Source organism: Rana temporaria, chromosome 3 (genome assembly GCF_905171775.1).
Source record: "Rana temporaria chromosome 3, aRanTem1.1, whole genome shotgun sequence".
NCBI lineage: Eukaryota > Metazoa > Chordata > Amphibia > Anura > Ranidae > Rana > Rana temporaria.
The window spans coordinates 47,751,238-47,778,342 of NC_053491.1; the positions used below are offsets into that span (position 1 = coordinate 47,751,238).

The following is a 27,105-nucleotide window of genomic DNA, read 5'->3' on the forward strand; positions in this document are numbered from 1 at the left end:
ACTGCGCTTGTGAAACCAAAAATATAAATAATTAGTGTTGCTACTTAAATAATACGATATCAACCAACAGGTGAAAAAAATAGCATGTATATAACGTTTCTACAGTAGTGCACAAGAAAAGTTGATTAAACAATATTAAATGGTTTCCAAAAATGATCAATAAGTGTCCAAAAATAATGTGTCATTATTCGTTACAGGGTTGCAGTGCCCCTGTGATGAAGTCGGAAGTGACAAAACGCATTGGGTGGGGATTGGCTACACTGCAACTGTATGCTGAGGCTGGGAAGGCTAACTGACATCTAGCAAACAAAGAAGTGGTGAGATCACAGCGCAGTGCTTCCCAGCTTGTCTTGTACCATGTAAAATGAAGGCTTGTTTTATTTTGATTTGATGTATATGCAATATATATTTTAGTAAATTCCTCATACTAAGTGATTTTACACTATTGGAGGCTCTGTTTCTATCTTTATTTCCTACATGTGGAGTATAAAGCCAGACAAGAGTGGCATTTATAAGAGACTCTTCAATTAAAATCCTGAGCTTATTTGCCAAACATGAGAGTGAATGGCAACAGCATCTGGTGAGCCTGTTTCTTAAGGGGGTTGCTCTCCCGTTTATCACTGTGGTGGAGGAGTTGGTGTTACTTCACATTAATATATTGCACATTTCAAAGAGGACTTCTTTTCATATGTCTGGAATTGTAATATATTTTACTATTCATTTATGGACATTGACACATTATTTTTGGTCACCTACTGATAATTTTTGGACACCATTTAATATTGTTGAATTAACTTTTCTTGAGCGCTACTGTGGAAAACGTTATTTATATGTTATTTCATTTATTGTTTTTTTTTTCACCTGTTGGTAAATACAGTGTATTGGTAATTATTATTATTATTATTATTATTCAGGATTTATATAGCGCCAACAGTTTGCGCAGCGCTTTACAACATCAGGGAAGACAGTACAGTTACAGTACAATTCAATACAGGAGGGATCAAAGGGCCCTGCTCGTTAGAGCTTACAGTCTAGAAGGGAGGGTCAAGTGGAACAAAGGGTAGTAGATGTGGGGGGTGATCAGATGGACACAATTAAAGTACAGTTGTTAAATGTGGGTAGGATAGGCTTCTCTGAAGAGGAGGGTTTTCTAAAAGCTAATAGAGAAGGAGATAGACGGACAGATTGGGGTAAGGAGTTCCATAGGCTTGGAGAGGCTCTGGAAAAGTCCTGGAGACGAGCATGAGAGGAGGTGATGAGAGAGCTAGAGAGCAGGAGGTCTTGAGAAGAACGGAGAGAACGATTAGGTTGGTATTTAGAGACTAGGTCAGTAATGTAGCTGGGGGCAGAGTAATTAAATAAGTCAGCTGGTAATCATTAAACTGGTCATAGATGGATCGGAATTCAGCTGGTTTTGCAGGGACCACTCAAATGTTTATCCGTCTATAGGCAGGCTGGTTATACAGAAGTCTATCTCTCAATCGACTTCTGTATAACCAGCCTGTTGGAAAATGTTCACTCAATCAGTGCCCTGGCTATAGCCGGCAGTGCTGATGAAAATATTTTGATGGCAGGAAAGCCTCCCCACTGTCAGAATACAATACCACAGCAGGAGGGATTTCTGCATCCACCTTATATGTGTGGATGGGGAATTGTGTGCAATTCCTTTTGTTTAACCCACTGGTTGAACGAAAGAAAGTAATCATGCATAGCCTGCCTTAAAGCGGGGGTTCACCCTAAAAAAAAAGATATCATTACAATGAGCTGACCTGTGACACGGACATTATGCTGGTCTTTTTTTTTTTTCGTACATACCGTTTTATCTGTATTTTCTCCCCGGATTTCCCGTGGGAGTGGGCGTTCCTATTCACAGGGTAAGTGCATACAGCGCGTCACGAGTTGCCGAAAGAAGCCGAACATCGGGTCGGCTCTATACGGCGCCTGCGCACCGACGTTCGTCTTCTTTCGGCAACTCGTGACGCGCTGTATGCGCCGGCCGGAAGAACGTCAATCACTTACCCTGTGAATAGGAAGGCCCCCTCCGGCGGGGAATCCGGGGAGAAAATACAGATAAAACGGTATGTACGAAAAAAAAAAAAAAGACCAGCATAATGTCTGTGTCACAGGTCAGCTCATTGTAATGTTAGAATTTTTGTTTTAGGGTGAACCCCTGCTTTAATTTAATATATATATTTATACAGTGTATATATATATATATATATATATATATATATATATATATATATATATATATATATATATAAATTAGTATATATTTTAGCCTCTAGACCCTTATTTTTTTAGTTTTGGATAGAGTGGAGAAGGATAAGAAAACACCATTTCATTGCGGTCTATACTTTCATTAGGGAGATTCACCCTCTCTATTTGTCCTGTTTACCATTATCATTGAAAGTGAAAGTAAAAGTAAAAGAAAATCCCACATTTGGGTTGTCCACAAAAAAATAATAGAGGTGAAACTTCCCAATGAGGACACTAGTTCTAGTGACCTGGGGGTCCCCAAGAGATTCCCTTAATTTGCCAGGATTTCCTGTTTGGCTATGGCACAGAAAGCAAAGGTAAATTTCCTTAATGGGACAAATATGGCAAAAATAAACTTTACAGGGGTTATAACCCTTCTATACTCTATCCAAAATGAAAAAAAAAAAGTTGTGTCTATAGTTCTATTTTAAGGTAACTAGGGGTAAAGGCTTCAGTTCTCAGTACTTTTGGTTCCAGTAATGTCTGTGAAGTTTCTTATTTATTCAGGTCATGGTAAATCTTATAGTAGGCAGTCACATTTTACGTAAAAAACAATAAGCAAAAAAAGGTGAAACAGGATGCCAACTTATTATAAAAAAAATAGTAATTGACTCTACACTCTCATTTGTACTTTATACTGGTGTGGTGGATGTGTGTGGTATGCATGATAGGGGTTTAGATGACAACAGTGGCATTTTTACCCGTTTTTGCAACATCTGCATACTGTTTGATCTTTCTTTCATCTCTATACGGTTAGGGTATATCTCTGATCTATGCATATGAGTGTTTGTAGACCTTATCGACATCCTCCTGGGCAGAATTGTGATGTTCAGACCCAATGTTTCTTACTCATCCACTTCTCTGCACTTCATTGCCCTCTTAGGACTGGGGGTGCCCAATTAACATGGTATTAAAAAAGCAAAGAAGGAGGGCACACCATCCTAGCGCATTCCCTTTGTAAACTCTTCCACTTCAGCCCCCGGAAGGATTTACCCACTTTCTGACCTGGCCATTTTTAGCGATACGGCACTGTGTTACTTGAACTGACAATTGCATGGTTATGCAACAATGTACCCAAACAAAATTGATGTCCTTTTTTCCCCACAGATATAGCTTTCTTTTGGTTGTATTTGATCACTGTTATTTTTTTGTGCTATAAACCAAAGAAAATATGTTTTTTATTTTTTATTTTCTTCTATAATACATACCCCCAAAAAATATAAAAAAAACAAATGTATTCATCAGCTTAGGCCAATATGTATTCCTCTACATATTTCTGGTAAAAAAAAAAAACGCAATAAGCGGATATTGATTGGTTTGCGAAAAAGTTATAGCGTCCACAAAATAGGGGAAAGATTTAGGTACTTTTCATTTTTTTATGATTTTACTAGTAATGTTTGGGATTCTCTGGATTAGCGTATACGACAGCGTGTTCCAATTCCTGCCAATATCCAGCAACTTTGCACAGCCATTGAAGAGGAATGGACCAACATTGCACAGGCCACAATCAACAACCAGATAAACTCTATGCAAAGGAGATGTGCTGCACTGTGGGTGGCAAATGGTGGTCACACCAGATTCTGACTGGTTTTCGGACCCCCCCCCCCCCCCAATAAAATAAAAATGCACATTTTAGAGCAGCCTTTTATTGTGGCCAGCCTAAGGTACACCTGTGAAATAATCATGCTGTCTAATCAGCATCTTGATATGCCACACTTGTAAGGTGGATGGATTATCTCGGCAAAGGAGAAGTGCTCACTAACACCGACTTAGACAGATTTGTGGACAATATTTGAGAGAAATAGGCCTTTTGTGTACATAGAAAAAGTCATAGATCTTTTCATGGTAAATAAGGGCAAACACAAAAGTGTTGCGTTTAGAATTTTGCTCAGTGTACATCGCTACTTTGACATAAATACCGTTGTTATGGCAGGAGATAGCTGCCATAACCCCCAGTATTTTCCTTAATGGCGGGCAGTCCGCTTTAGGTTAAAAGTGGTCTCTGCGGCTGATTCGCTGCAAGATCACTTTTATCGGTGGTGGGAAAGGTGACCACCCCCCCCCCCCGCCACGTCCCGGTGGTTTCCACCACTTACCGGATCTGTTGGTAGCGACGGAGACAATCCAATCCTTTCCTCTGATAGGCAGGAAGTCGAGTGAGGGATTGATGGCCCCCACTCGACTCTATGCCATTGGATGACGGGAGCAACGTCAAATGTCACTTCTGCCCAACGGCCTTAAGGGGACAATTTTTTTTTATTGCTTTTAAGTGTAAATGTGAGATCTGAGGTCTTTTTCACACCAGATCTCACAATAAAGAGGTTCTGTCATGGTTTTTTCTATTACAAGGGATGTTTTTTGGGAATCAGTGACATTATTACAGCGATCAGTGCTAAAAAATATGCACTGTTACTGTACTAAGGACACTGACAGGTAATGGGTTAACATCAGGGGCGATCAAAGGGTTAAGTGTGTTCCTAGGGGTTGCTTGCTAAATGTTTGGGGGATGAACTCCCTGCATGAACAGAGATCCGTGTTCCTGCTTAGCAGGAACACAAGATCTGTATCTTCTTCCTTGTCAGAATTGAGATCGGCTTTGTTTGCATACACAGATTGCCGTTCTGCCTCTCTGGGGAATAATCACGGGTGGTATGCCGGACCCGCTGATTGGCTCCTCCTCTGTCCAATCAGCATGCGTGCCCCCAGTGTCTATTACACAAAATGACGTACAGGTACGTTGTTTCGCTCAATAGTGTCGACCTGCCGCAATACACCTGGCAGTCGGGAAGTGGTTAAAGTAGAACTATAGGCAAAACTTTTCATAAAGTAAAGGAGGGTTATAACTCCTGTCAGATTTTCTTTTGCCATCTGCATCCCATTGCGGAGATTTCCTTTCACTTCCTGTCCCACAGCCAAACAGGAAGTGAGAGGAAATCCCTGAAAATTAAGGGAATTCCTTGAGGACCTCCAGGTCACCAGAACTAGTGTTCCCATTGGAAGATTCCCCCTCTATTTCCTTTCTGGGGACAACCCAAAATTTGGGATTTTCTTTTACTTTCCCCTTCAATGATAATGAGAAATAGGACAAATATAGAGGATGAATCTCACTAATGGGGGCACGGACAGCAATACAAACTGACAAGTGTTCTAATCCCTTTCCACTAGTTGCTATGGAGCAGCATGAACTTTGCCAGATTTGACCATACTGTACATGTGTATTTGTATAAGTAAGATTCAGAAAGCAGTTGTAAGATACCATTTTAATCACCTTTTGTATGATAACTGCTGTTCTGCATCCTAAAGTGTTGCGAGTTACCTTTTTATTATTTTCTTTATTTTTTACACTGGAACGGTCTCTTTTTTTTTATTAACTATGCCACCACTTTAATATAACAGATGTATTGTTCTGTAATTTATGGTCTGGTAAGTAATAAAATCAGTATATGACAATATAAGAATTTTGACAACAATCTTACTTACTTGTAAATTCTCTCCCCATTGGGCCTTTCCTTCCAGAAGCGAATCAAGTACAGCTCGATTTGGTTCTCCGTTGGCTGCATCATTGCCACTTACAACATAATACGCAGCTCGAACTCTTTTAAAAAACTCCATATCAGTATTTTTGCTATTGCAGTGATTAGGAATGTATGCCAGATCCACATAGACAGGTGGGCCAGGAGGAATAGAAGAGCTTGACTTAGTTGAGCTGCTTGTACCTTGAAGAGAATATAGGTGCATGCTCAGTAGTGACCAATGTATTCAACATACTTATACTTTAATTTAAGATGTCTTATTTTAATAGGATAACAATAATATCATATAAGTATAGTGATCAACTGCACACATCCGAAGCTTCTGTCAGTTAAATTTAGGTACATATGCATCTGTTGGGGTGGGGGAGATGGTTGTGAGCTAAATGAAGCTCCTTTCAGCCAGATTAAAAATTGAAATTGGACGGAGCCCCAAAAAGTATTCTATATATTATTATTATAGCTACAGTTGTGCTCATATGTTTACATACCCGGGCAGAATTTATGATTTCTTGGCCATTTTTCAGAGATTATGAATATTAACACAAACACTTTTCTTTCACTCATGGTTAGTGTTTGGCTGAAGCCATTTATTATCAATCAACTGTGTTTACTCTTTTTAAATCATAATGACAACAGAAACTACCCAAATGACTCTGATTAAAAGTTTACATACCCCACCAGTTCTTAATACCGTCCATTGCCCCTTTTAATATCAATGACAGCTTGAAGTCTTTTGTGGATGAGGCTCTTTATCTTCTCAGATGGTAAAGCTGCCCCATTCCTCTTGGCAAAAAGCCTCCAGTTCCTGTAAATTCTTGGGCTTTCTTGCATGAACGGCATGCTTGATATCTCCCTAGAGTGGCTCAATGATATTGAGGTCAGGAGACACAGATGGCCACTCCAGAACCTTCATTTTATTCTGCTGTAGCCAATGACAGGTCGACTTGACCTTGGGCTTGTGTTTTGGAATGTCCAAGTACGTCCCATGTGCAGCTTCCTGGTTGATGAATACAAATGTTCCTTAAGTATTTTCTGATAATATACTGAATTCATCTTACCATCAATTTTGACCATATTTCCTGTGCCTTTGTAGCTAACACATCCCCAAAACATCAACAATCCACCTCCGTGTTTCAAAGTAGGAATGGTGTACCTTTCATCATAGGCCTTGTTGACTCCTCTCCAAATGTAGTGTTTATGGTTGTGGCTAAAAAGCTCAATTTTGGTCTCATCACTCCAAATGACTTTGTGCCAGAAGGTTTGAGGCTTGTATCTATGCTGTTTGGCGTATTGTAAGCGGGATACAATGTGGCATTTGCGTAGTAATGGTTTTCTTCTGGCGACTTTACCATGAAGCCCATCTTTCTTCATGTGCTCCATTATTGTGCATCTTGAAACAGCCACACCACATGTTTTCAGAGAGTCCTGTATTTCACCTGAAGTTATTTGGGGGTTTTTCTTTGCATCCCAAACTATTTTCCTGGCAGTTATGGCTGAAATTTTAGTTGATCTACCTGACTGTGGTTTGGTTTCAACAAAACCCCTAATTTGTTACTTCTTGATTACAGTTTAAACACTGCTGATGCAAGAGTCTGTCAGGAGTCCAGAAACTCATTGACTTTTTATACACACACAATAGTTACAAGCAAACAGATCACATGTGACGATGGTTACCTTTAATAACCATTTAAACCGCTTTGTGTCAACTGCATGTTATCAGGCCAAAATCACCAGGGTATGTAAACTTTTGATCAGAGTTATTTGGGTAGTTTATGTTGCCATTGCGATTTAAAAAGAGTAAATTGATTGATAATAAATTTAGCCAAACACTAACCATGCGTGAAAAAAGTTTTTGTATTATCATTCATATTCTCTGAAAATGGCTCAAGAAATCATAAATTCGGCCAGGGTATGTAAACTTATAAGCACAACTGTATATTTCCTAAGATGAGTAGTTAAGAAAATACCATATTGCTCTATTAACAAGTCTGAATATTTCTATTGCTATTTCACAAAAATGTATAATTGAAAACACAAACTTCAAAGCTCTGTAATATTTTGTTGCAGATATGAATTGATTCCTGATGCTGATCAGTGGGATTATAAATTTATTAATTCTAATATTAATTTTGATATATATTTTTTTATTAATTATAATACCATTCAAATATTGGTTTACATTCACCGATTGGCACAAGATTGCTCCTAAATGGCAACTTATGTTTATTATGTTTTTTTATTTTTGGACATATTAGTGACACATTACTATATGCCATCAGTCACATATTTGTATATCACTATTGTTGTCTGTTTTTTGTCTGGTATTCTTAATTTGGTGATTTTTTAATTAAGTTTATCACATGGTCAAGGGGTAGCGCGATTTATTATTTTATTTTTCTGAGAATTCATAGACCTTGGGATGTCCCCAGGCAATGAATTAGAAGGGTGGACAACAACTGGGCAAACAAAACTGTGCCAACAGGCCCAACAACAAGGGTCAATAGATCCAACTTCAGAGTGTCACTGCAAGATCCTTGTGGCTAAAAGCCGGTTGCTCAGAAGACTGGACATCACCCTTGTAGAACTTTGAGCATGAATAGAGGACTAGGTGGAAGCCTTACAAAGCTGGGAAATGGGATGCCAGAATGGCCAAAAAACACCCACCAACCTGAGGTCTAGAGGATGACAAATCGGGAATCCATCTTCCTAATTGAAGCTATTTGAAAAATCCAACAGGATCTCCTCTCATTCACATTTAGATACTGTAAGCGCCACAGCTCTTAAATATCAGGGTCCCCAGAGTTGATTGAAAAATGTGAAGGTAAAATAGTTAAGCTAAGAGGGATTTCTCTGTAAGGGAGAAGAGGTCAATCCCCTTAGGAGACTAGAAAAAACTGAGGACTGAACATGGTAAAGCCCAGTACATACAGGCCGAATGTCAGTAGACACATAGGCCACCGTGTCCGACAAAAGCCTTTACCAAAAATTAGCAGCCGACAGACTCCTGAACAGCGTTCTCAGCCAATGGGCGGAGGGCACTGTTCGGAGTGTTATGGCGGGGGGAGGTGTCCCCTTGTCAGAACACAACAGCTCAGTGGGGGAGATCGCTATACTAACTTTGCATAGTGTAAGGGGTTAGCTCAGTAGCGGGGGTGTGTGACCTCCTGAGTGGGTTCACTACACACTGAATTATACAGAGAGGCAGCCGTGGGTGGTTTAAAAAACAAGGGTTATGGTTTATTCTTCCATATTGCTGGAAACAAGTGCAAGCATCCAAACAGCATAAACAAAAAAAACATAAAATAAACCCTGGCCACTTGGGCCATCTACCTTCACAACACAGGAACCTACCTATGGAGTCTGGCACAGCCTACTGCTGGTCTTACAGCAGAAAACAATAGTCTTTTTGATTTTCTTATCACACAGCAAAAAGTTCAACAAGCACTTCACCTTCAGAAGTCTTCCTCAGCTAACTGCTCTCCTTAACTCATTGTTTCTCAATTCCAGTCCTCAGGCCCCCCCAACAGGTCAGGTTTTCAGGATTTCCATTATTTTGCACAGGTGATTTGATCAGTTTCACTGCCTTAGTAATCACCACAGCCTTTTCATCTGAGGGAAATCCTGAAAACCTGACCTGTTGGGGGGGCCTGAGGACTGGAATTGAGAAACACTGCCTTAACTCAACAAGCCTCAGGATGCAGCATTTAGTAGTAATCCTCTGGACAACTTATAGAGGCCTTAATTTTCTCATTCTGAACAGCTGAAGCTATCCAACGTCCTTAAACCTTTCTGGCTACCTCTGCAGCCGACACCTGATAGTAATTGGTGAATTTTCTAAACAAGGCAGAAATGTATCTCCCGTCTGTGACAACACCCCCAGATTTACCTGACTTCCTGTCACAATAGTTAGTACAGCAGCTCCAACCGGGGCTGACAGTTTCTTTTTGTTCAACCCGCAGGGTTAAATGAAAAAAATAACTCATAGTGTGTACTAGGCTAAAGGTTAAAGGGAAGGTGCCCAGGGGGAATGTCCTCAAAGCTTACCAATGCCCAATCACCTATAACCTATAAGCCTATAACCCAGGGTCTGTGAACAGCCTGTGTCTTGTACTGTATGATTAAGAACTCACTTTGGCTGTCACCACAGCAGACATATCTGCACACGGGCACTGCAATGCCCCCTTTTCTGCTTGCCTACGTAAAATCTCTGAGAACGGTTAGATGGAGCCAAAAACATTTGAAAAAAAATACTTTCGACATCTATTGAGGTGCTGGAGCATATTGCTCCATAGCGAGTCACACCTATCAATAAAATTGCCATATGTATGCCTAAAGCAATATTACATTGAAAAAACAAAACGGTTATTTATTGCAACTTACCAATCCCAAAATGTTGTGGCTGTAACATCCTTTATTGAATATCTGCCCAGTAACACACTTCCTGTCTTAGGGTGTCCATATTTAAGGGCTCAATTCACTAAAGGAGATTGCACATGATTTTTGGGTCATGTATCCAAATATCGCATACGATATTGAAAAGCTCCATTCACTGTAGGTTTATGCATTATTCACCACAGAAATAAAAAGTGTTTGGTATATACCGCATAAACCTAGTTAAAAGTCAATTCACTAACATAAAATGTAAACAAAAGCATTTGTAAGATGTGGTCTAGCTGGTTGTTAAGTTGTGGTCTAGCCGGTTGTTAAGCAGTCAGCATCTGCCGGCATCCTTAACAACCAGGGAATAGTTGGTTGTTAAGAAGCCAGCACCCACTCTGTTCTTAACAATCAGTGTTTCATCTTCTGTCATCAGGGTATCCCCACTGACAGAATGTAAACAAGAGCCAAAAAAATCTTTGTGCCGTTCCCCCCAATCTGCCAGGCACGCCAGGAAAGAAGAGGGGAATGAGCACACACCCTTCGGACCCCCCGAACAATAACAGAGCACATGCCCTCAACATGTTACCCCTGACGCTTGGCTCCTGCCAACTGAAATGCCACACTTAAGTCAATGAGGGAAGCATGGTCAACAGCATTATAAAGGGAGGGATCACCTGGATAGGTCTACATCGGGGAACTTTTTTCTCTTAACCTCCCTGGCGGTATGATTCTTTCAGAAAAAAGGTGCTGAAAGCGGTACCATTATTTGCAAGGAAATTTGGCGTTTTATATTGTAGGCCTGTAATTTTTAGAAATAACTCACTTAAATCTGACCAAACAAGATTCTAATAGGCATCCCGGGTATGACATTTTTTTTAAAACAAAAATTATAAATTATAATATAATAAATACTTATAAATAATTATAACAAATAATAATATAATTATAATAAAAATGATTCAATAATGTAATCAAATCAAAATCACTGAAATTTTCTCAGTTGCAGAATTGTCGCTTCCCCACAAATCGCTATCAAACAATTCTGCAAGTGATTATAATTTATTATCGCTGTTTTCTAGCTGCTCTAAAACTATTTTTGACATAAAGGGACACTTTTGGTTGCTATGGACAATCTACAGTTTGCAGGCAGAAAGAACAGTTTTTATTATATAAAAGAACATGTAGGGCACTGGGCAGACCACTAGGGACAAGGGGGGTGTGCATTGTTTACATACAGTACTGTAATCTATAAGATTACAGTATACTGTATGTAATGTGTTTGTTTACGTTTTTGAATTTGGCGCCGTTCTCCGCTCCCGTGCGTCGTAACGTCGCAGGGAACGGAGATCGGCGGCACAGGAGGACGCTGTGTGAATCGAGCGAGGTCCCGCTCGCTCACACAGCGCGGTGGCATCGCTGGATCCAGGGACAAGGTAAGTAAACAGTGCCTGTGGATCTAGCGAGGCAAGCCCGAGTCTGACTCGGGGTTACCGATCGCAGCATGAAAATCTAACCCCGAGTCAGACTCGGGAATACCGCCAGGCAGGTTAATAAATGACTTGTTAATAAAGGACTTTTTAAGGGGGCTGCCAGATTCTGCTAAGTCATCCCCTCCACATCCGAACAACAACAGGGTCAGGGTTGTGAGGAAGAGGCCGTTGTCCTCATCAACAAAGCACCCCCCATGTTGAGGGCATTTTGGACTGGTTTGGGGGGGGGTGGACATGTGTCCTTCACGTTTTCTGGACAGCCAGGCTACATGCTTGGATAAGGGTCTGGTATGGATTTTGGGGAGTTCCTTGAACCATTTTTTTTTTGGCATGAAGTCCCCATACAAGAGCACCTTAAATAACGCAAAATTATAAAATTAATGCGATATTTAAAAGTGAATTGACTCCTTAGATAGACTGGACTAATAAATTAAAGCCAAACTAGCTAATGCTCTTTAAGTGGATAGACTAACTTTTTTTCCTCTTGGAATTTTACAGAAACAAATTAAAGCTGACCATTGTAATCACCTATGCCAGTGTTAGATGTTTTGTCTCAACCCTCTGCCACTTTTCCTTGACAGCTCGGTCTGTTAAAGGAAGGTTAAAGATAACAGACACACTGGCAGGATCACCAAGTAAAAAAGGAAAAAAGACTCTTATAAGTAATAAAAATAACTCCTAATTCTAAACAATAGCTTTGACATATGTCAGCAATATGCATATAGGTAGTACACAACATTCTTCAACACCCATCAAACCTCTAGTGTGTAAACAATTGTAATTATGATAAGTGGGCATTAAATGAACTTGAGGCATAGTTCAAACATGAAATTACCTGTAGATTTGATGCCGTTTACCAGCTTGCTAGGATTACTGCTTCTAGAAAAGTCGTCTTTGTCTTCTCCCCTAGAGGAATGGGTCTGCAATGAAGTTTTTGATTTTTGAGATTTCTCTGTTGTTTCCTTCCTTGCTGTTGTATGCTTTGAAGATTTGTCTGTTGTCTCTCGTGATGTCTGCTTTGATGGTGTTGGAGAATGTTTTACTTTAGATTCCAGCTTCCTAGCAGGCGAAGTAGATTTGGGTTTATTTAAAGATTTTCTAACACCTTTAGTTTTCTCCTTTAGATCTTTTTTGAGCAGTTTTTCTCCTTTACCCAGTGTTAAATCATTTACTAACATTTCAGGGTCTACCATACAGACATCAGGATGTGGAGGATGAGGATAGGGATCCATCATTGGAGCTGGATGTGGATCGTGACCTTGCCTTGAACTGCTGTGGTGAGAATTTCCCACTGCTTTATCTACAGGAAGGAAGTCCGCATCCTCATCAGAATCCATTGCTGCATCAGCTGTTATTGATGGACATTCTTCAGTTTCTGGTGGAACATCAGAATCTGATTGGGAGGATCTAGAATCGCTAACAGATGTTGGAGGTGTTTCCTCAGCAGTGGTCCCCTGAACATGACGGGTTGACCCATGATGAGACCTTCCCTTAACTGAAGGATGACCCTCATCTTGTGACACATCACTATCATCTGACAGGTCAAGCGGGCTAGGGTTTATAAAAGATGGAGAGAGTTCACCTTTCTTGTGTAAGTACTCAGAGGAGGATATTTTGTGCTCATACTCACTTGATGTTCCTAGGCATGGCTCATGCTCATGGGAAGCATCTCCATGATCTTCAGGTCCTCTACCTTTTTGTGTATCTGGAAAGTAAGGTTGGAATGTGTGGTCAGGAGACACAAGAGAAGAGGGCCGGTTTGGTATTTCTGTATCTTCCTCAGAGTATGGAGAGTCTCTATCAGAATCTGGAGATGCTTTTTCACCCATTTTATCTGAAGAGTAGAACTCCTTTTCAACATACTGTGAATGTTGAAATAATTCCGGCATTGTGTGAACCTCTGTGGGACCATTTGCTGCTGACAGTTCTTCTTGTTGATGGGGTGGAAATGAAGTCAACACATTAGAAATTGTGGAAATGCCATCCATATTTTCTGCCTGTGCAGGTGATATATGGCCACTAAAAATGTCTTTAACAGTCTCCGTTTTTGAAGTGCACGGTGTTCCTTTGCATTCAATTCTACAAGGCAATGTACAGTCATCCATATCATAGGAGCTTGCAGACTCATGATCATCAGTGGCATCCCTTTCCCCTGGTATACAGGGTTTGGCAGCATCAGCTGGAACAAGAGGAGATACATCCCACAGATTCCTGACTGCTGGCTCAGTATCTGACGAATAACTGCTAACAATATGTGAGTAAAATCCTTCAGCAGTGTCTTTTTTTACTGGCGTGCTAGCTTCAGAGGATGTTTCTGATGCACTGTGAGAATCTTTTTGGTAATCTGCTTCTGTGTATTGTTGACTTGAAACTTTTGAATATAAAGGATTATCTTCAGATGGGCCTAGTGGTGAGAAATGGGTTAAAGAGAAGGAATCTTTTTTGCAAGCTCTTTCAGAAACCTCAAGGTATTCGTTCTGTCCTTTAAGTGATGCAACTAAGGCATCTGCACCTAATTCTTTAGACTCTGAAAATGACAAAGAGTCATAATGTGGTTTGTATGATGTAGAAGATGCCAAACCTTCAATCTCTTTTTCTGTAACTAAAAACATTCCAGATGAATACTCAGATTCAGTAGCTGAGATTGCACTTTCTGCAACTCCAAAAGATTGCTTCTTGTCCTTACCACATAAAACACCACTTTCTAAAAATGAATCTGCTTCATGGGATTCAATAATAGCTTCTTTCTGGTGGTAATCTATCTGGAATTGAGATTCAGGTAAATCCTTTGTAAAATCACTTTGTAACTTGAAAGGAGAGTATGTGTAATCCATTTCGCTATCGTCCCTCTGCTCTTTTTGTTCGTCTTCATGAAAGCTGTGTTCTGTTCTTCCCAGTAAAGAATGTTCAACAGTTTGAGCTCCAATTAATTCCACAGTTTTTGCTCCAGCCTGAACATTAAAGTGTTCTATTTCTACATCTTTGTGTTCAGAAAGAATACTAAAATTAGCCAAGTCATTCCTTTCTTTAACATCATCAAATGTGTATGTTTCGTATGGCCTTTCTATATCTGCATGCAGAATGGGATCCTTTGTCTCCTTTTCTGACTTCTCTTTGGCTCCTTTCTCCAATTCAGAATCACTTGCATTTTCTTCCCACGTGTCTGTTTTTTCATAATAAGAATCTTTAACTTCAACAGGTCTTATTTCAGAAAGGGCAACATTCTGACTAGCTAAATTGATGTTACCATCATTGTTTTGTGAAGCATGGAGGTATGAAACAGCCATATCTTGGTGTTCTATTGTATCTGATTGTTGTGAAAGATCCATGCAGCTGGGTGATAATTCAAACTGATCATCTACTTTTTGTTCTTGTATCTTTTCAAATGACATTTCCGTGTCTAATTTTTCATTACCGACTGATCTAATACTTGACTTTTTATCAATGCCTGAGCTTGCTAAATCATGTTGTGTTTCTGTGTACTCAAATGTTGAGCGGCCTCCTTTCTCTTTAGGAGACATTGGTGAAGAGAGTTCCTTTTCTCTTAATGTATATAAATGCGACTCCTCCTCCTTTAAGGAAATTTTATGACACTGTATGCTTGTAGATACTGCATCAACAGAAGGAATAGTTGACTTTTCTTTCTCTAGATAACTAGCACTTGTTGGCTCAGTCTCTTCCATGATGTGTCCAACTCCGGAAACAGCAATCTTCTCATATATATCTGCATACTGAAATGATTTGTCACCTGGATAAGGTGTTGGTTCCCGTTCTTCAACTTTTTTTGTAGAACAATATATTTCTCTTTCTTGTGCACTGGACTCAAATTGACTATGAGATGATGTAAAGCTGGAATCTGTAGGATAGTCCAGTGAAGATGGAGAAAGTTTTTTGTCCCGTTTTGAAAGCAAATCGCCTTTTGTGTTATCTAGTTTGTCTCCCAAACTATACTCAGTAGTGACTTTAGACAATGCTGGAGTCTCTTGGTATGATGTTTCCACATATTCTTGCTCCGTGCAATATTCATATCGTTCATATTTCTGTTTTAAAATTTCTTCATAGGCATTATCACTTGATTCCTCGACTAGAGAATGTTCATATTTATCTAATACATTTACAGTATCCCTGCCAAGCTGAAGATCACATTTCTTTTCAACAAAATCACTATCATGGCAAGAAACTCTTGTATGAAAGACAGGTTGTGAATATGGATACTCTTCTTCCTCTTGTGAATCATGGTCTTCAAACCCCTTTGCTACAGGCAAGGAAGTTTCCTTTATTTTTTCTGTAATGCCATCTTGATGGAATATAGGGTCATTTGCTCCATCTTTCCTGTCTGATAAAGCATCAATGGGTGAAGATGTTGTTACATAGGACAGTTTATCCAAGAGGTCAGTTTCATCCGATTGATATGTTGTTTCTTGTTGCAAGACAGATTCAGCAGGTGATAATCTTGTATGAAAGACAGGTTGTGAATATGGATACTCTTCTTCCTCTTGTGAATCATGGTCTTCAAACCCCTTTGCTACAGGCAAGGAAGTTTCCTTTATTTTTTCTGTAATGCCATCTTGATGGAATATAGGGTCATTTGCTCCATCTTTCCTGTCTGATAAAGCATCAATGGGTGAAGATGTTGTGACATAGGACAGTTTATCCAAGAGGTCAGTTTCATCCGATTGATATGTTGTTTCTTGTTGCAAGACAGATTCAGCAGGTGATAATCTTGTATGAAAGACAGGTTGTGAATATGGATACTCTTCTTCCTCTTGTGAATCATGGTCTTCAAACCCCTTTGCTACAGGTAAGGAAGTTTCCTTTATTTTTTCTGTAATGCCATCTTGATGGAATATAGGGTCATTTGCTCCATCTTTCCTGTCTGATAAAGCATCAATGGGTGAAGATGTTGTGACATAGGACAGTTTATCCAAGAGGTCAGTTTCATCCGATTGAAATGTTGTTTCTTGTTGCAGGACAGATTCAGCAGGTGATACCTTGTCATCAGTGAGATGAGTTTCAGCAGATATGTAAGAAGACTCCTGCAAAGGGTCTATATGTTTATCCTCTTGGAAATGTGCATATTCTGTATCTAAAATATCCCTCTCTACTCTATCAGGTGTTGACTGTTCTGAATCCTCTAAATTTGAGGCCAACTGCTCCTCCCAGTCAGGAACATCATCAAGGAAGGTGCTCTCACCTTCTTCAGTATATCGTAGCTTGCTTTCTTTTTTAACATATTCTATTTCTTTTACTTCTTTTGCCCCTGTGAACCATATCTTCTTATCTGAGTTTAGTTGTTTAAGATCGTCATCTTCTGTTTCAGTGGAACATTCATTATTAATTTCCTTTTCTGAATATATGTCCTTCTCAAACATCTTTGAGGAACTCTTATTTTCCTCTGTGCTTTCTGTAGAATCTACAGATTTTAAATAGTTTAGAGAAAATTCTACATCTGGATAATCTTGGCATGGTTCTTTATAAGGGCTTATTTTTACTGATTCAGTTTCTTTAAGAGCACTGTGATCTGCAAAAGATAGTGAATCCGATTCATCAGGGCTTGAAGAGGAAATTACTGAAAATTGTTCCTTATGCAATACTGGTTCTTCAAGGTGATATGCATGTATCTTCCCCACAGATGATTCCTCGGAAAGGGTTTCTTTATCCTCTCTAGGTTCTGTAGTATGGAGAGGGAGAGGCTGAAACTGATCTTGAAAATGTGTTTCAGGAGCCTCTTCTAGATGTTTTTGATCATCCTCAAAGCTTTCCTGTGTGGATAGCAAAGATTCCACATATCCCTGTGACATTTCATCAGACACACATCTTGTTTCTTTTTTTTCAGTTTGATCTTTAAACTGCAAAGAACTTTCATTATCCAAATATGTTTCTTTTGTTGGACTATCTTGATAGGTTTCATTTACAATTGGACTTTGCTCTATTAACGACATCTGTAAGGAGGTGTCATCTTCTTTTCCTTGTTCTGTGAAGGAAAGTGACTTAGCATCTCCTAAGAAAATATCCTGACTACAACTCACAGGTGACATTTCATCTTTTCCAAGCTTTTGGTCTTTAATATCAACATAATCTGCATACTCTGGCATCAGTTTGGGTGACACTGACTGGAATAGATCAGTCTCGGTTTCTTGGACATGTGAAGATTTCCAGTCTTCATGGGATATTTCCTTAGATGCAACTGTTTCTTCAAGCTGCATGTATGGTCTAGAACCCATTGATATCACTGGCTCTGTAGGAAGCTCACAGAATGGAGAAAGGTCAATGTTTTTATCCATTACTTCCTCTTCCACACTCTGGATTATTTCTTTCATTGCTGGCAATGTTTCATTGGTAAAATCATCATAATCTTGATCTCTGGTGTATGCTGGCTCTTTTGATTTAAGGGTTTCTGATACAGTCACCTGCTCTGCAGTTTGAGAAGGCACTTCTTTTGATTTATAATGCTGCTCTGTGCTTTTTTCATATAATTCATATTTGTCATGTACTTCATCTTTCACATCTTCTGCATGTGTAAGTATATCTGCTGCTTCAAAGAGTTCAGCTTGTGTAGTCTCAGATCGATCCTCAATAGGTGACTGGTGGAAGGGTGTGTGTCCTGTGCTTGTAGGCCCAGACTGAGTTGGAGATGCCATTTTAACAGTACTGTCATCAGGACTCAAACATCTTTCCTCAGTCTCTGCAAAGATGGAGTCAACTTTCTCTGATTCACCACAAGGAACAGAAGAGGAGAACTTCATATCCATGCCATATGTATATTGGATATCAGCTTGCTCATGCTCAGAAAATAAAACAGAGCTGTAATTTCTTTCATCTATTGCACCAATATCTGTAGTTTGGTTGCTTTCCTCCACCTCTGCAAGACAGCTCTCATAGAGATGACTTTTAGCAGAAGCAATCATTGCCTGAAAATCTTCTGGAGGTGGAGATTTGAAGCACTTATCTTCTTCAAGAGAAGAGGTTGGTGATATTGTACCAGCAGATGGTAAATACTCAATTCCCTGGGTAGCTTCAGTATGGGAAGAGGGAATGCTGTTGGCAGTGTCAAGAAGCAAGGAGCTTTTGCCTGTCTCTTCTGTTTTTGGTGCAGTAATAGAGGCAACAGACTGGTCTTCTGCAACAGATGTGGCAAACGAAGATAGTTTGTCACATTCAGTAATCGATGTTGCTGAAGAAACGTGTTCCTCTTCGGCAAGAGGTGCTGCAACAATGTTAGTGGAATAACCCACTATTTCAGGCCCTTGTACTCCATACCCCTTCACAGTCACCTCAGAAGAAGGTATAGCCATAATACCATGTATTGCATCAAATGATCCAGGATGATCTGGAACCGAAATATCATAACTTCCTACATCATACTGTAGGTGAGGAATTCTTTCTTCCTGCTCATCATGTATTTCTTCATCAGAAATTGTCTGCTCAGTTTCTGAATAGCCAGGCATAGTTTCATCTTGGATGTATGATATGTGCTCCGCAGCAGTTCCAGATGACAAAGGGACACCAGCCAGGTATGAGGGCTCCTTTTCTGCATCTTTTCCATAAAGATTTGATGTATCTGTCTCCTTTTTTAGTGACATTGTAAAATCGCATGACATATTTTCTTCTTTTTCATTTAATTGTTCTCTAAACTCACTGTCCTTACATTTCAGTTTATCTTCAGCTTCTTCTACATATTCCTCCATTTCTTCTACATCAGCTTTTTCTACCACCTCTATGCTCTTCTCTGTTTCCTTTTCATCTTTCTCTTTTTTACTGACATAATCATCTTCACACCGCTCATTTATTTCTTCCTTTTGCTTTCTATCCAAAATGCCCTTTTCATCCAACTCATTTTCTTTATCTTCATCAGTTTCCAAGTCTTGTATGTCCAAAGTTGGCATAGATTCTAACCTGCTTCTCCCCAACACTCTATTTTCCACTTCTGGTGTGATCTCATTCTCTTCTTCTGTTGCTACTTCTTCCTCATATTCTGCCATTTCAGCAGGTTCATCCATTGCTGCACCTTCATCTACCAGTTCATTTGTGTCATCTATTTTGTACAATGGCTTCTCTTCATGCTGTGAGTCCCCCTCCACATCAGTAGTGGTAATACCCTCATCTGGAGACTCAATAGGGCTTTTTTTATCAGATGTCATCTCTTCTATTTCATTTTCATCTTTGAACTGATTTTGTATAACTAACATATCTGATGGTAGGTCTTTAATAGTATCATTTTCTAAAAGAATAGCATCCTCTTGTTTTTCATTGAGCTGCTCCAGTTTTCCTTCAAACTTCAACTCCTCAAAATCTTTGGTTAGATCTTCAGGAGATGACATAACTGATCTTTGTTCTGCTATATCAGCCATCTGTGGGGGCTTTCCTATGGGAACTTGTTGTACGCGACTTACTTTTTGTTCTGATATAGCATCTTTCTCTGCTTTACTTTTTATTTTTTCAGTCCTAATTTTTCCTGGAACTTTTGCTTTATGTAGCGTTTTTCTTACTTCAGGTGTAAACGGTCGTAAGTCAGGCTTGGGTACTTTCCTAATTTCAGGTTTAACTTCTCTTTTTTTCTCTTCTTTTTTTACATCTTTCTTTTCTTCCTTTTTAACATTTTCTTTCTTGATATCAATTTTTTCTTTCTTTATTTCTTTTTTCTCTTTGTCTTTTTTTTCATCAAGTTTAGAAATCTTGTCCTTGATAGACTTCTTACCTGTTTTCTCTTTCAAAAGTTTCCGCTTTTCAGCTTTTGCAGAATCAGTTGATTCTGTTTTTGTCTTTTCAATCTTTGAAGGTTTTTCAGTATGTTTGTCTAAAGCCTCTTTAACCTTTTTCTCAGTTTTGGCCTCTTTTGTGATCTCTGATTTAACTTCCTTGACCACCTCTTCCGAAATGTCTTCCCTTTTACTTGGTTTACCTGTGCTTGGTCTTGTAGAGGATTTGAGACTTTCTTTGCTGTCGGCCCTTTGTTTGATTTTGGTGTGCTTACCAATAGATGGTGGACCACCAGCAGAAATGTCCTTTTGTGTTGCAACCGGATACCTCAAGAAATCTAAATGCTTAAGCTTTTCAAGACCTTCAAGAATTTTATTTTGTGGTGCATTTCCAGGAAACAAAACACGTACTATTTTTTCTGTGGGGCTTGCTGGGAGCCAGACTACTAGGGCAGTGATGGATGTAAGATATGGTACTGAAATTTCACCCTCTTTGCCATTTGCTAGAATTATGCCAGTTTTTGCTTTGCTGTTTCCAGCCCATTTTTGCATTAAAAACTGCATTTCTTTGCTGTCTTTCACTGGATTTAACACATACATATCCAACCTACCAACACCCATTTTATGAAACAATGTTATGGGCTCTATTGTGTTGCTCACTACCCTGTACAAAGGCTCTGCTTTTATTCCTAATTTATTTAAGTGTTGTAATGTTAGACAAGCTTCTTCAATACTTCTTTTAACCTTCATACCAGATTCAGGCATTTTAAGCTTATCTGGTACATTGAAGAACACAACCCCAAGCTCTGGGGATATTAGGTTCTTCATCCAGTCACTATAAGCAGTAGAGCCCTGAGATTGTTCTTCATCTTGTTCAGCTATCTTTCTTTGAAGAAGTCCATTTATTCCAGGTAGATTATCTGCTCCAATATGTGTCAACAATATGGAGTCAATCCTATCTAAATGCCGAACTAGCTTCCAAAAGCAGGATTTCCTTTCAGATCCACCATCTACTAGAATATTAAATCCATTAACAGCAAAAAGGGCAGAGTCTCCTCTGCCACCAGGAAATATGTAACAACATGGCTTTGACAGTTTCAAAAAACCGCCAGAATTGGGTGGCTCCAGGAGATCAAAAGGAGAAGGAACATCAACAGTCTCTGAGACATAATCTGCAAATTCCGAAACCCCATCCATTGCAGGTAAGACTGGTTCAGGATTGAGCTTTAAACTGATGATATCCTGGAAATTGGAATGTCCAAGGTTGCACCAATCACCTTCTTCCAAACAAGAAACCGTTAAAGAAGCCTTGATCTCTGGATCAGTGTTACTGAAAAGCTGACAAACCTGCAGTGACAAAAGCAGAAAAAAAAATAATGAGTTACTTAACCTTGATGAGAAAGCAATCTTGGACTAAAGGAAACGGAAGTTTTTTTTAATTGATCTACCCAGCCATGAATGATACGTAAAGATACAATCTTCCATCTACAGCCCTTGAACACAACAGCATAATGCAAAGCAACCCATTGGAGGAGTACTGTATTGGGTTTTGATCTCTGTACACTAGCTGGGGCTATTAAAAATAGTTCCCTATGTTGCAATTGTATTTATTTATAACCCAGATAATACAGTAGGAGGAGCTGGAACATTAGTATACAGTGTAAACAGTGTAAACAGTATATGAAATATACACCACTTTGCCACCACACTGAACTTTTAACTAATATCACTTTTAGGTGGACAGACATTTTAAGCTGAAAGTGGCTCATATTTGAACCACCAAAGACAAACGTATCACAAAATGCCCAACCAGTATGGCACCAAGCTACAAAAAGAAAAGCTGATTACTGATAAGTAAAACAGTTTTACATCATTTAGTTAATGATTTTGACTATACTATACATACCTCCGGGTCACTGAACACCTCTCCAAGTCTTCGAAGGGGAAAAGTGCCACTTTGTAGAATTAAATCTCCTTCTTGGTCTGAACACTGACCACTTAAGATGAGTAGTTTGTAGGCAGAAGGATCCGTGATCAAGGAGCGTACCTTAAAAATAGAATTCAGAGCACATTTAGCAATGCGCAAAGCAAAACAATCTAATAGGCTTTGAAAAAACAGTAAACTTTGCCCCTCAGAGTGACAACATATATGGTTCTTGCCTCTAAACAGAATAGGGAGAATGTCTCAATTTATACAAAGTGTTGGGTACATATACAGACCAAGATGTGATTGCTACCAGTACCATTTATGTTCTAGAAATAGCAATGCTTTAATATTTAACAATCCAATAAAATGGCATCCTTGTACATCAGAGCTCAGGAAAGTTTACCTACTTCCCTGGCTAGGGCTTACAAAGTGACTTCAGGCTAAAAAAAAAAAAAATCTTTGCTTGGAAAAGTGTGTGTGTGTGTGGGGGGGGGGGGGGGTGTTCCATTTATAACAGCTTTCCATTTATTCTAGGCACGCTTACCTCACTGTCTTGAAAGCTTAGAAACACGTGTCCATTACTTCTGCCTTACTTCCTAGACAGACTTTAGGTCATTACACAGGAAGGAGTTGGCCAGCTGAGGGTAGATGATGCAGGGTGTGTATGCTAATGAGATCAGCTGGTCAACTCCTCCTTGTGTCATGACCTAAAGTCTGTCCAGGAAGTAAGGCAGAAGTATTTGAGCAGTATTTTTAAACAGATATGCAGAGTGAGGTAAGCATATGTAGAACTAATGTAAAGCTGTTTTATTTTTGCAAAATAAGTACATTAATACTATACTGATACATAGGGGAGCTGGAATTTAGAAAAAAAGGTGAACAAAGGTGAACTTAGAAATAGAGAACTCCGGCGCTGTCTGATGGACTGGGGGGGCGATGACGACTGCAGCAGCACCTGTGGATCTGATCCTAACAGAAAAGGTGATAATAATGTGAAGTATGGTAGCTGCGCTGTGGGGGAGGGAATGGGAAGGGGAAGTGAAAAGGGAATGCGAAGTAAAGTAATCGTGGGTGAACTAAACAGTGAAAGAAAAAGAAAGGGTATCTGATGATACTACAATGAACAATACAGATGAAAGTGAACAAACACCTATAATCCGGTAAAGATTTAACAGTGAAAATACATAGTAAAATGGCTACTACATTAACAAACACCAAAACTAGCATAAAATAAGTGGGAAAAAAGTGCAAAACTATAAAAAATCACACATGTGATAAAGTCCTGTCCATAAATAAGGATCAGATCCAGTAATTCCTCCACAGAGCAGTGTCTAGATGAAACACCTCCACCCAAAATGCAACGTGCACAAATGAAATCTTCAGTGATGACACCTCTGAGTGTGCTAGCAGTTCACCTCATGGCTGTTTGTCCAAACAGCTAACAGAGATACTGATCGCAGCTGGATGAGTGGGCTGATAAAACACATCCTCCTGACTCCTAAGACAGCTCTTAGCGGCCAATGTGTGTCATGGAAAAGAGAAGATATATGCCATGCATATAGCGTGACACTGTGAGGGTACCTCGAACAGGTAAAGATTTGAGAAAATGCACTCACATGAATGAAAGGACAGCGGGCATAAATCCATGAGTGCCGAACTCGTATCCCCCTCAGAGTGTCAGCTATACAGGTGAGAGTGTGATCTGATCATCATACGTCCAAATGGCAAGGCTCAATGTATCATAGGAGCATTAGGAAGAGCGAAAAAGATACCATAGCGTGACTCCATATAATGGATACATTTAATAAAAGACAGATAAAAAAACTCATATTTAGGTAGTGAAGTAGAATAAAACATACACGAGCACCGAACTTGTATTAAAACTTCAGACTCTCTGTACCCGGTGCTCCAATCCCATGAATGTGAGTTTTTATCTGTTTTTTATTACATTTATCCATTATATGGAGTCACGCTATGGTCTCTTTTTCGCTCTTCCTAATGCTCCTATGATACATTGAGCCTTGCCAAGGTTTACCTGTAGGTAAGGAGAATATCTCCTAAACCTGCACAGTTTAGGAGATATTCCCCTCGCAATGCGGGCGGCGCATGCGCAGGGGGGAATCCACGGCGAAAGGACCGGCATCCGCCAGACCCTGCCGATTTTAAATCTCCCACGCGTGACGTCATCGCCGCTCCAGCCAATCACAGCGCTGGATCGGCGATACCCGGAAGACACGCCGGAGCAAGATGACATCCTGCTCGGCGTGGACCAGGTAAGTGGTGGTCACCTCGTTCCGAGGTAAGTATTTCATAATCGGCTAGTATGCGGTTTACAACCGCTTTAAGCTGGCGATACATTATACAATTTTGTTGTTCCATTTCCTTTAAAACTATGTAGAGCAAGGGCCTGCCTGACTGAGTAAAAATTGAAAGTGTTTAAAGGATAGCACTTTTGTGGGATTAAAATTGGCAAATAAAAAAATAAAAATAATATAGCATATACAATTGCAACACAAGTCATATTTTAATACAATATGTAATATAGTCGGGGGTGTTCTGTACAGAAAACCCCCCGATATGTTATTTCCTGCTTGTGTGATTGGCTCACTGATTTTTTCCCCGAAAGTCTGCACAACAAAAACATTTTGGTGAGATACTCCCTATAGGAAATCACAACTAAAGGGATGCAGACCCAGCAATGTTCCTCATTAGAGATTTGCAGGTGTAGCAGCTGGTTGATAATTATGAAACAACTCCCATTAGACTCGCTCTAATGGACAGAGGGGAATGCTTTTTTTGCCCAAAAAAAATGGAGTTACTCTTTAAGTTTGACCTCACATTATATGTTTTTTTGTAAATATATAGGAACATTTTACAAGAAATGTGTTTAATTTATGGCCAGCCTTACAGACAGGAACAAGCACACCTGTTTGGGAGACTTTCTCTCAAGGCTTGTTCCAGTGACAACAATGACATTTTGGGTCTCCCCTCACTTTCTCTTCTATTGTAAAAGATCTAAAAGTGTAGAGAAATCTCTCCAAAAAGGACAGAAATATAAAAAAAAAAAAGAAGGATGGTGTCCCTAACCTTTTCACATTTTCTCCAAATGCTTCGGCCCCTCTATAAGATATGCAAGTTCATGTACAGTATAAGTATAATATATGCAATTTATATTCTTGATAATTAGCACTGGACATGTTTTATACATGTACATATTAGATCCCCAAAGGATCGAAAAATGAGCTCTAAAGCTGGCTTTTCATGTCTACTGCAAGGGTGGACTAGCACCTCTACTTTGACCATGTATGCATTGTTTTAAAGCAATCTTTGGATGTTTCAGTTACTGCAACATGTTGTTTGATGGGCACTAGGAACCAATGTTTAATCCAAAAGTTGAATTATAAATCATGCATTCTTGAAAAGTATCTGTACAATCAAATGTATATCCACAATTTCAGCTGTATAAATATTAGAAATCATACCTCATGAACAATGCTTTCAGCATTGGGATTCACCAAGATCACTGTCTCTAGGACATCACTTTGATGCTGTAGAGTTCTTTGGCCTATGGAAAATATTGATAAAACAATATTATTTTGGATATTACAGAAAACTGACAATTAACCCTGTCATTTGTTTGCTTCAATGATAATTGAATTCACGAATAATACATTACTGGGAATGAAACACATTTGTGTAAAGTATGTGAAGAAAAGCCATTCAAATGAAGAAAAAAAAACGACAAATGTGTTATTCATTTTACTTCCAAATCAGTTTGTAATTTTCCTCCCACACAGCACTTGCATTCTGTAAATCTAATGCAAGAATATAATCTTCCCAGCTGTAAACACTTGAGGAATTTACATCTACACAAAGGCTACCAACAGACAATTCAGAAGTAAACTCAGCAAATCATTAACAAGAGTCATTTTATATTAAGATCCAAAATCACAAACTAAATAAGAAAATAGAATTGCATCCTTGGATTTCTACTAATTGAGTTTTCTTTTGTATTGTGCAAATTAAAAATGTTATAACAAATAAATGTCAATTGCCTTTTTCAACTAGAAGTCTAAAGGAAAAGGCACAATATCTGGAAAGAAAAAGCCCCTGAGTATATACAGTATGTGATTTATGAGCTTTAGCTTAAAGTGGAACTTTAGTCAAGTGAAGTCTTTCTAGGTCACTTCCATGTTGGCCTAATATTACCTAATATCTGTATCCATTTGATAGAATCCTGCCATCTTTAATAAGTTAAAAAGCAATACAATACAGCAGGGGTGCCAAACCTTTTGAAGAGCAACGGCCACTTAAGCAAACTGGTAACCGGTCGCGGGCCACAATGAGCAGAGCGGGTGGATGGCAGTCCACTCAGCTCTATAAAGTCCACTCTACTCGCAGCACACCAAACTCGCAGGTAATAACAGAAGTCTATGGCTCAGTGCAGGTAACCCAAAAGGTGCACTGAAAAGCAGCCCAGTTTGAAAGCAGCCCAGTAACCACTGCAGAACAGATATGCCCATATATACACTCTGATTTTTGTAATAAACTGACCTTTAAAGCGGAGTTCCACCTAAAAATGGAACTTCCGCTTAACCCACTCCTCGCCCCCTTACATGCCACATTTGGCATGTAATTTTTTTTGGGGGGGAGTGGGGGCTTCAGGAGAAGGGGACTTCCTGTCCCACTTCCTCCTTCTGCCGAGGGGCTGGTAAGGCGATTAGCGTAATTGCCTTATTGCAGCCCCTCCCTGTAGGCAAGCACCTGTCCAATCGGACGGCGCCGTGCTGCTCGCGCTGTCACTGCCGGGTGCCCAC

The 27,105-nt window shown here is 39.5% G+C and overlaps 1 protein-coding gene and 1 long non-coding RNA gene across 3 annotated transcripts in view; one reads left to right on the forward strand and one right to left on the reverse strand.

Moving 5' to 3' along the window:
* Positions 1-27,105, reverse strand: part of MAP1A (microtubule associated protein 1A) — a 273,677-nt gene that overhangs the window by 4,620 nt on the left and 241,952 nt on the right. The window contains exons 3-7 of one of the 2 annotated variants that reach the window (XM_040342530.1): positions 25,771-25,853; positions 22,268-22,408; positions 16,115-21,708; positions 12,498-15,844; positions 5,740-5,975 (exon numbers count right to left, since the gene is read on the reverse strand). In XM_040342530.1, the coding sequence (XP_040198464.1) occupies positions 5,740-5,975; positions 12,498-15,844; positions 16,115-21,708; positions 22,268-22,408; positions 25,771-25,853 (9,401 nt within the window). Of the gene's footprint in view, positions 1-5,739; positions 5,976-12,497; positions 21,709-22,267; positions 22,409-25,770; positions 25,854-27,105 lie in introns of both variants that reach the window. The other variant, XM_040342528.1, reaches the window with a different exon arrangement.
* Positions 186-27,105, forward strand: part of LOC120931262 — a 50,216-nt gene continuing 23,296 nt past the window's right edge. Inside the window, exon 1 of the long non-coding RNA XR_005747848.1 lies at positions 186-317. This is a non-coding gene — a long non-coding RNA (uncharacterized LOC120931262). The remainder of the gene's footprint in view (positions 318-27,105) is intronic.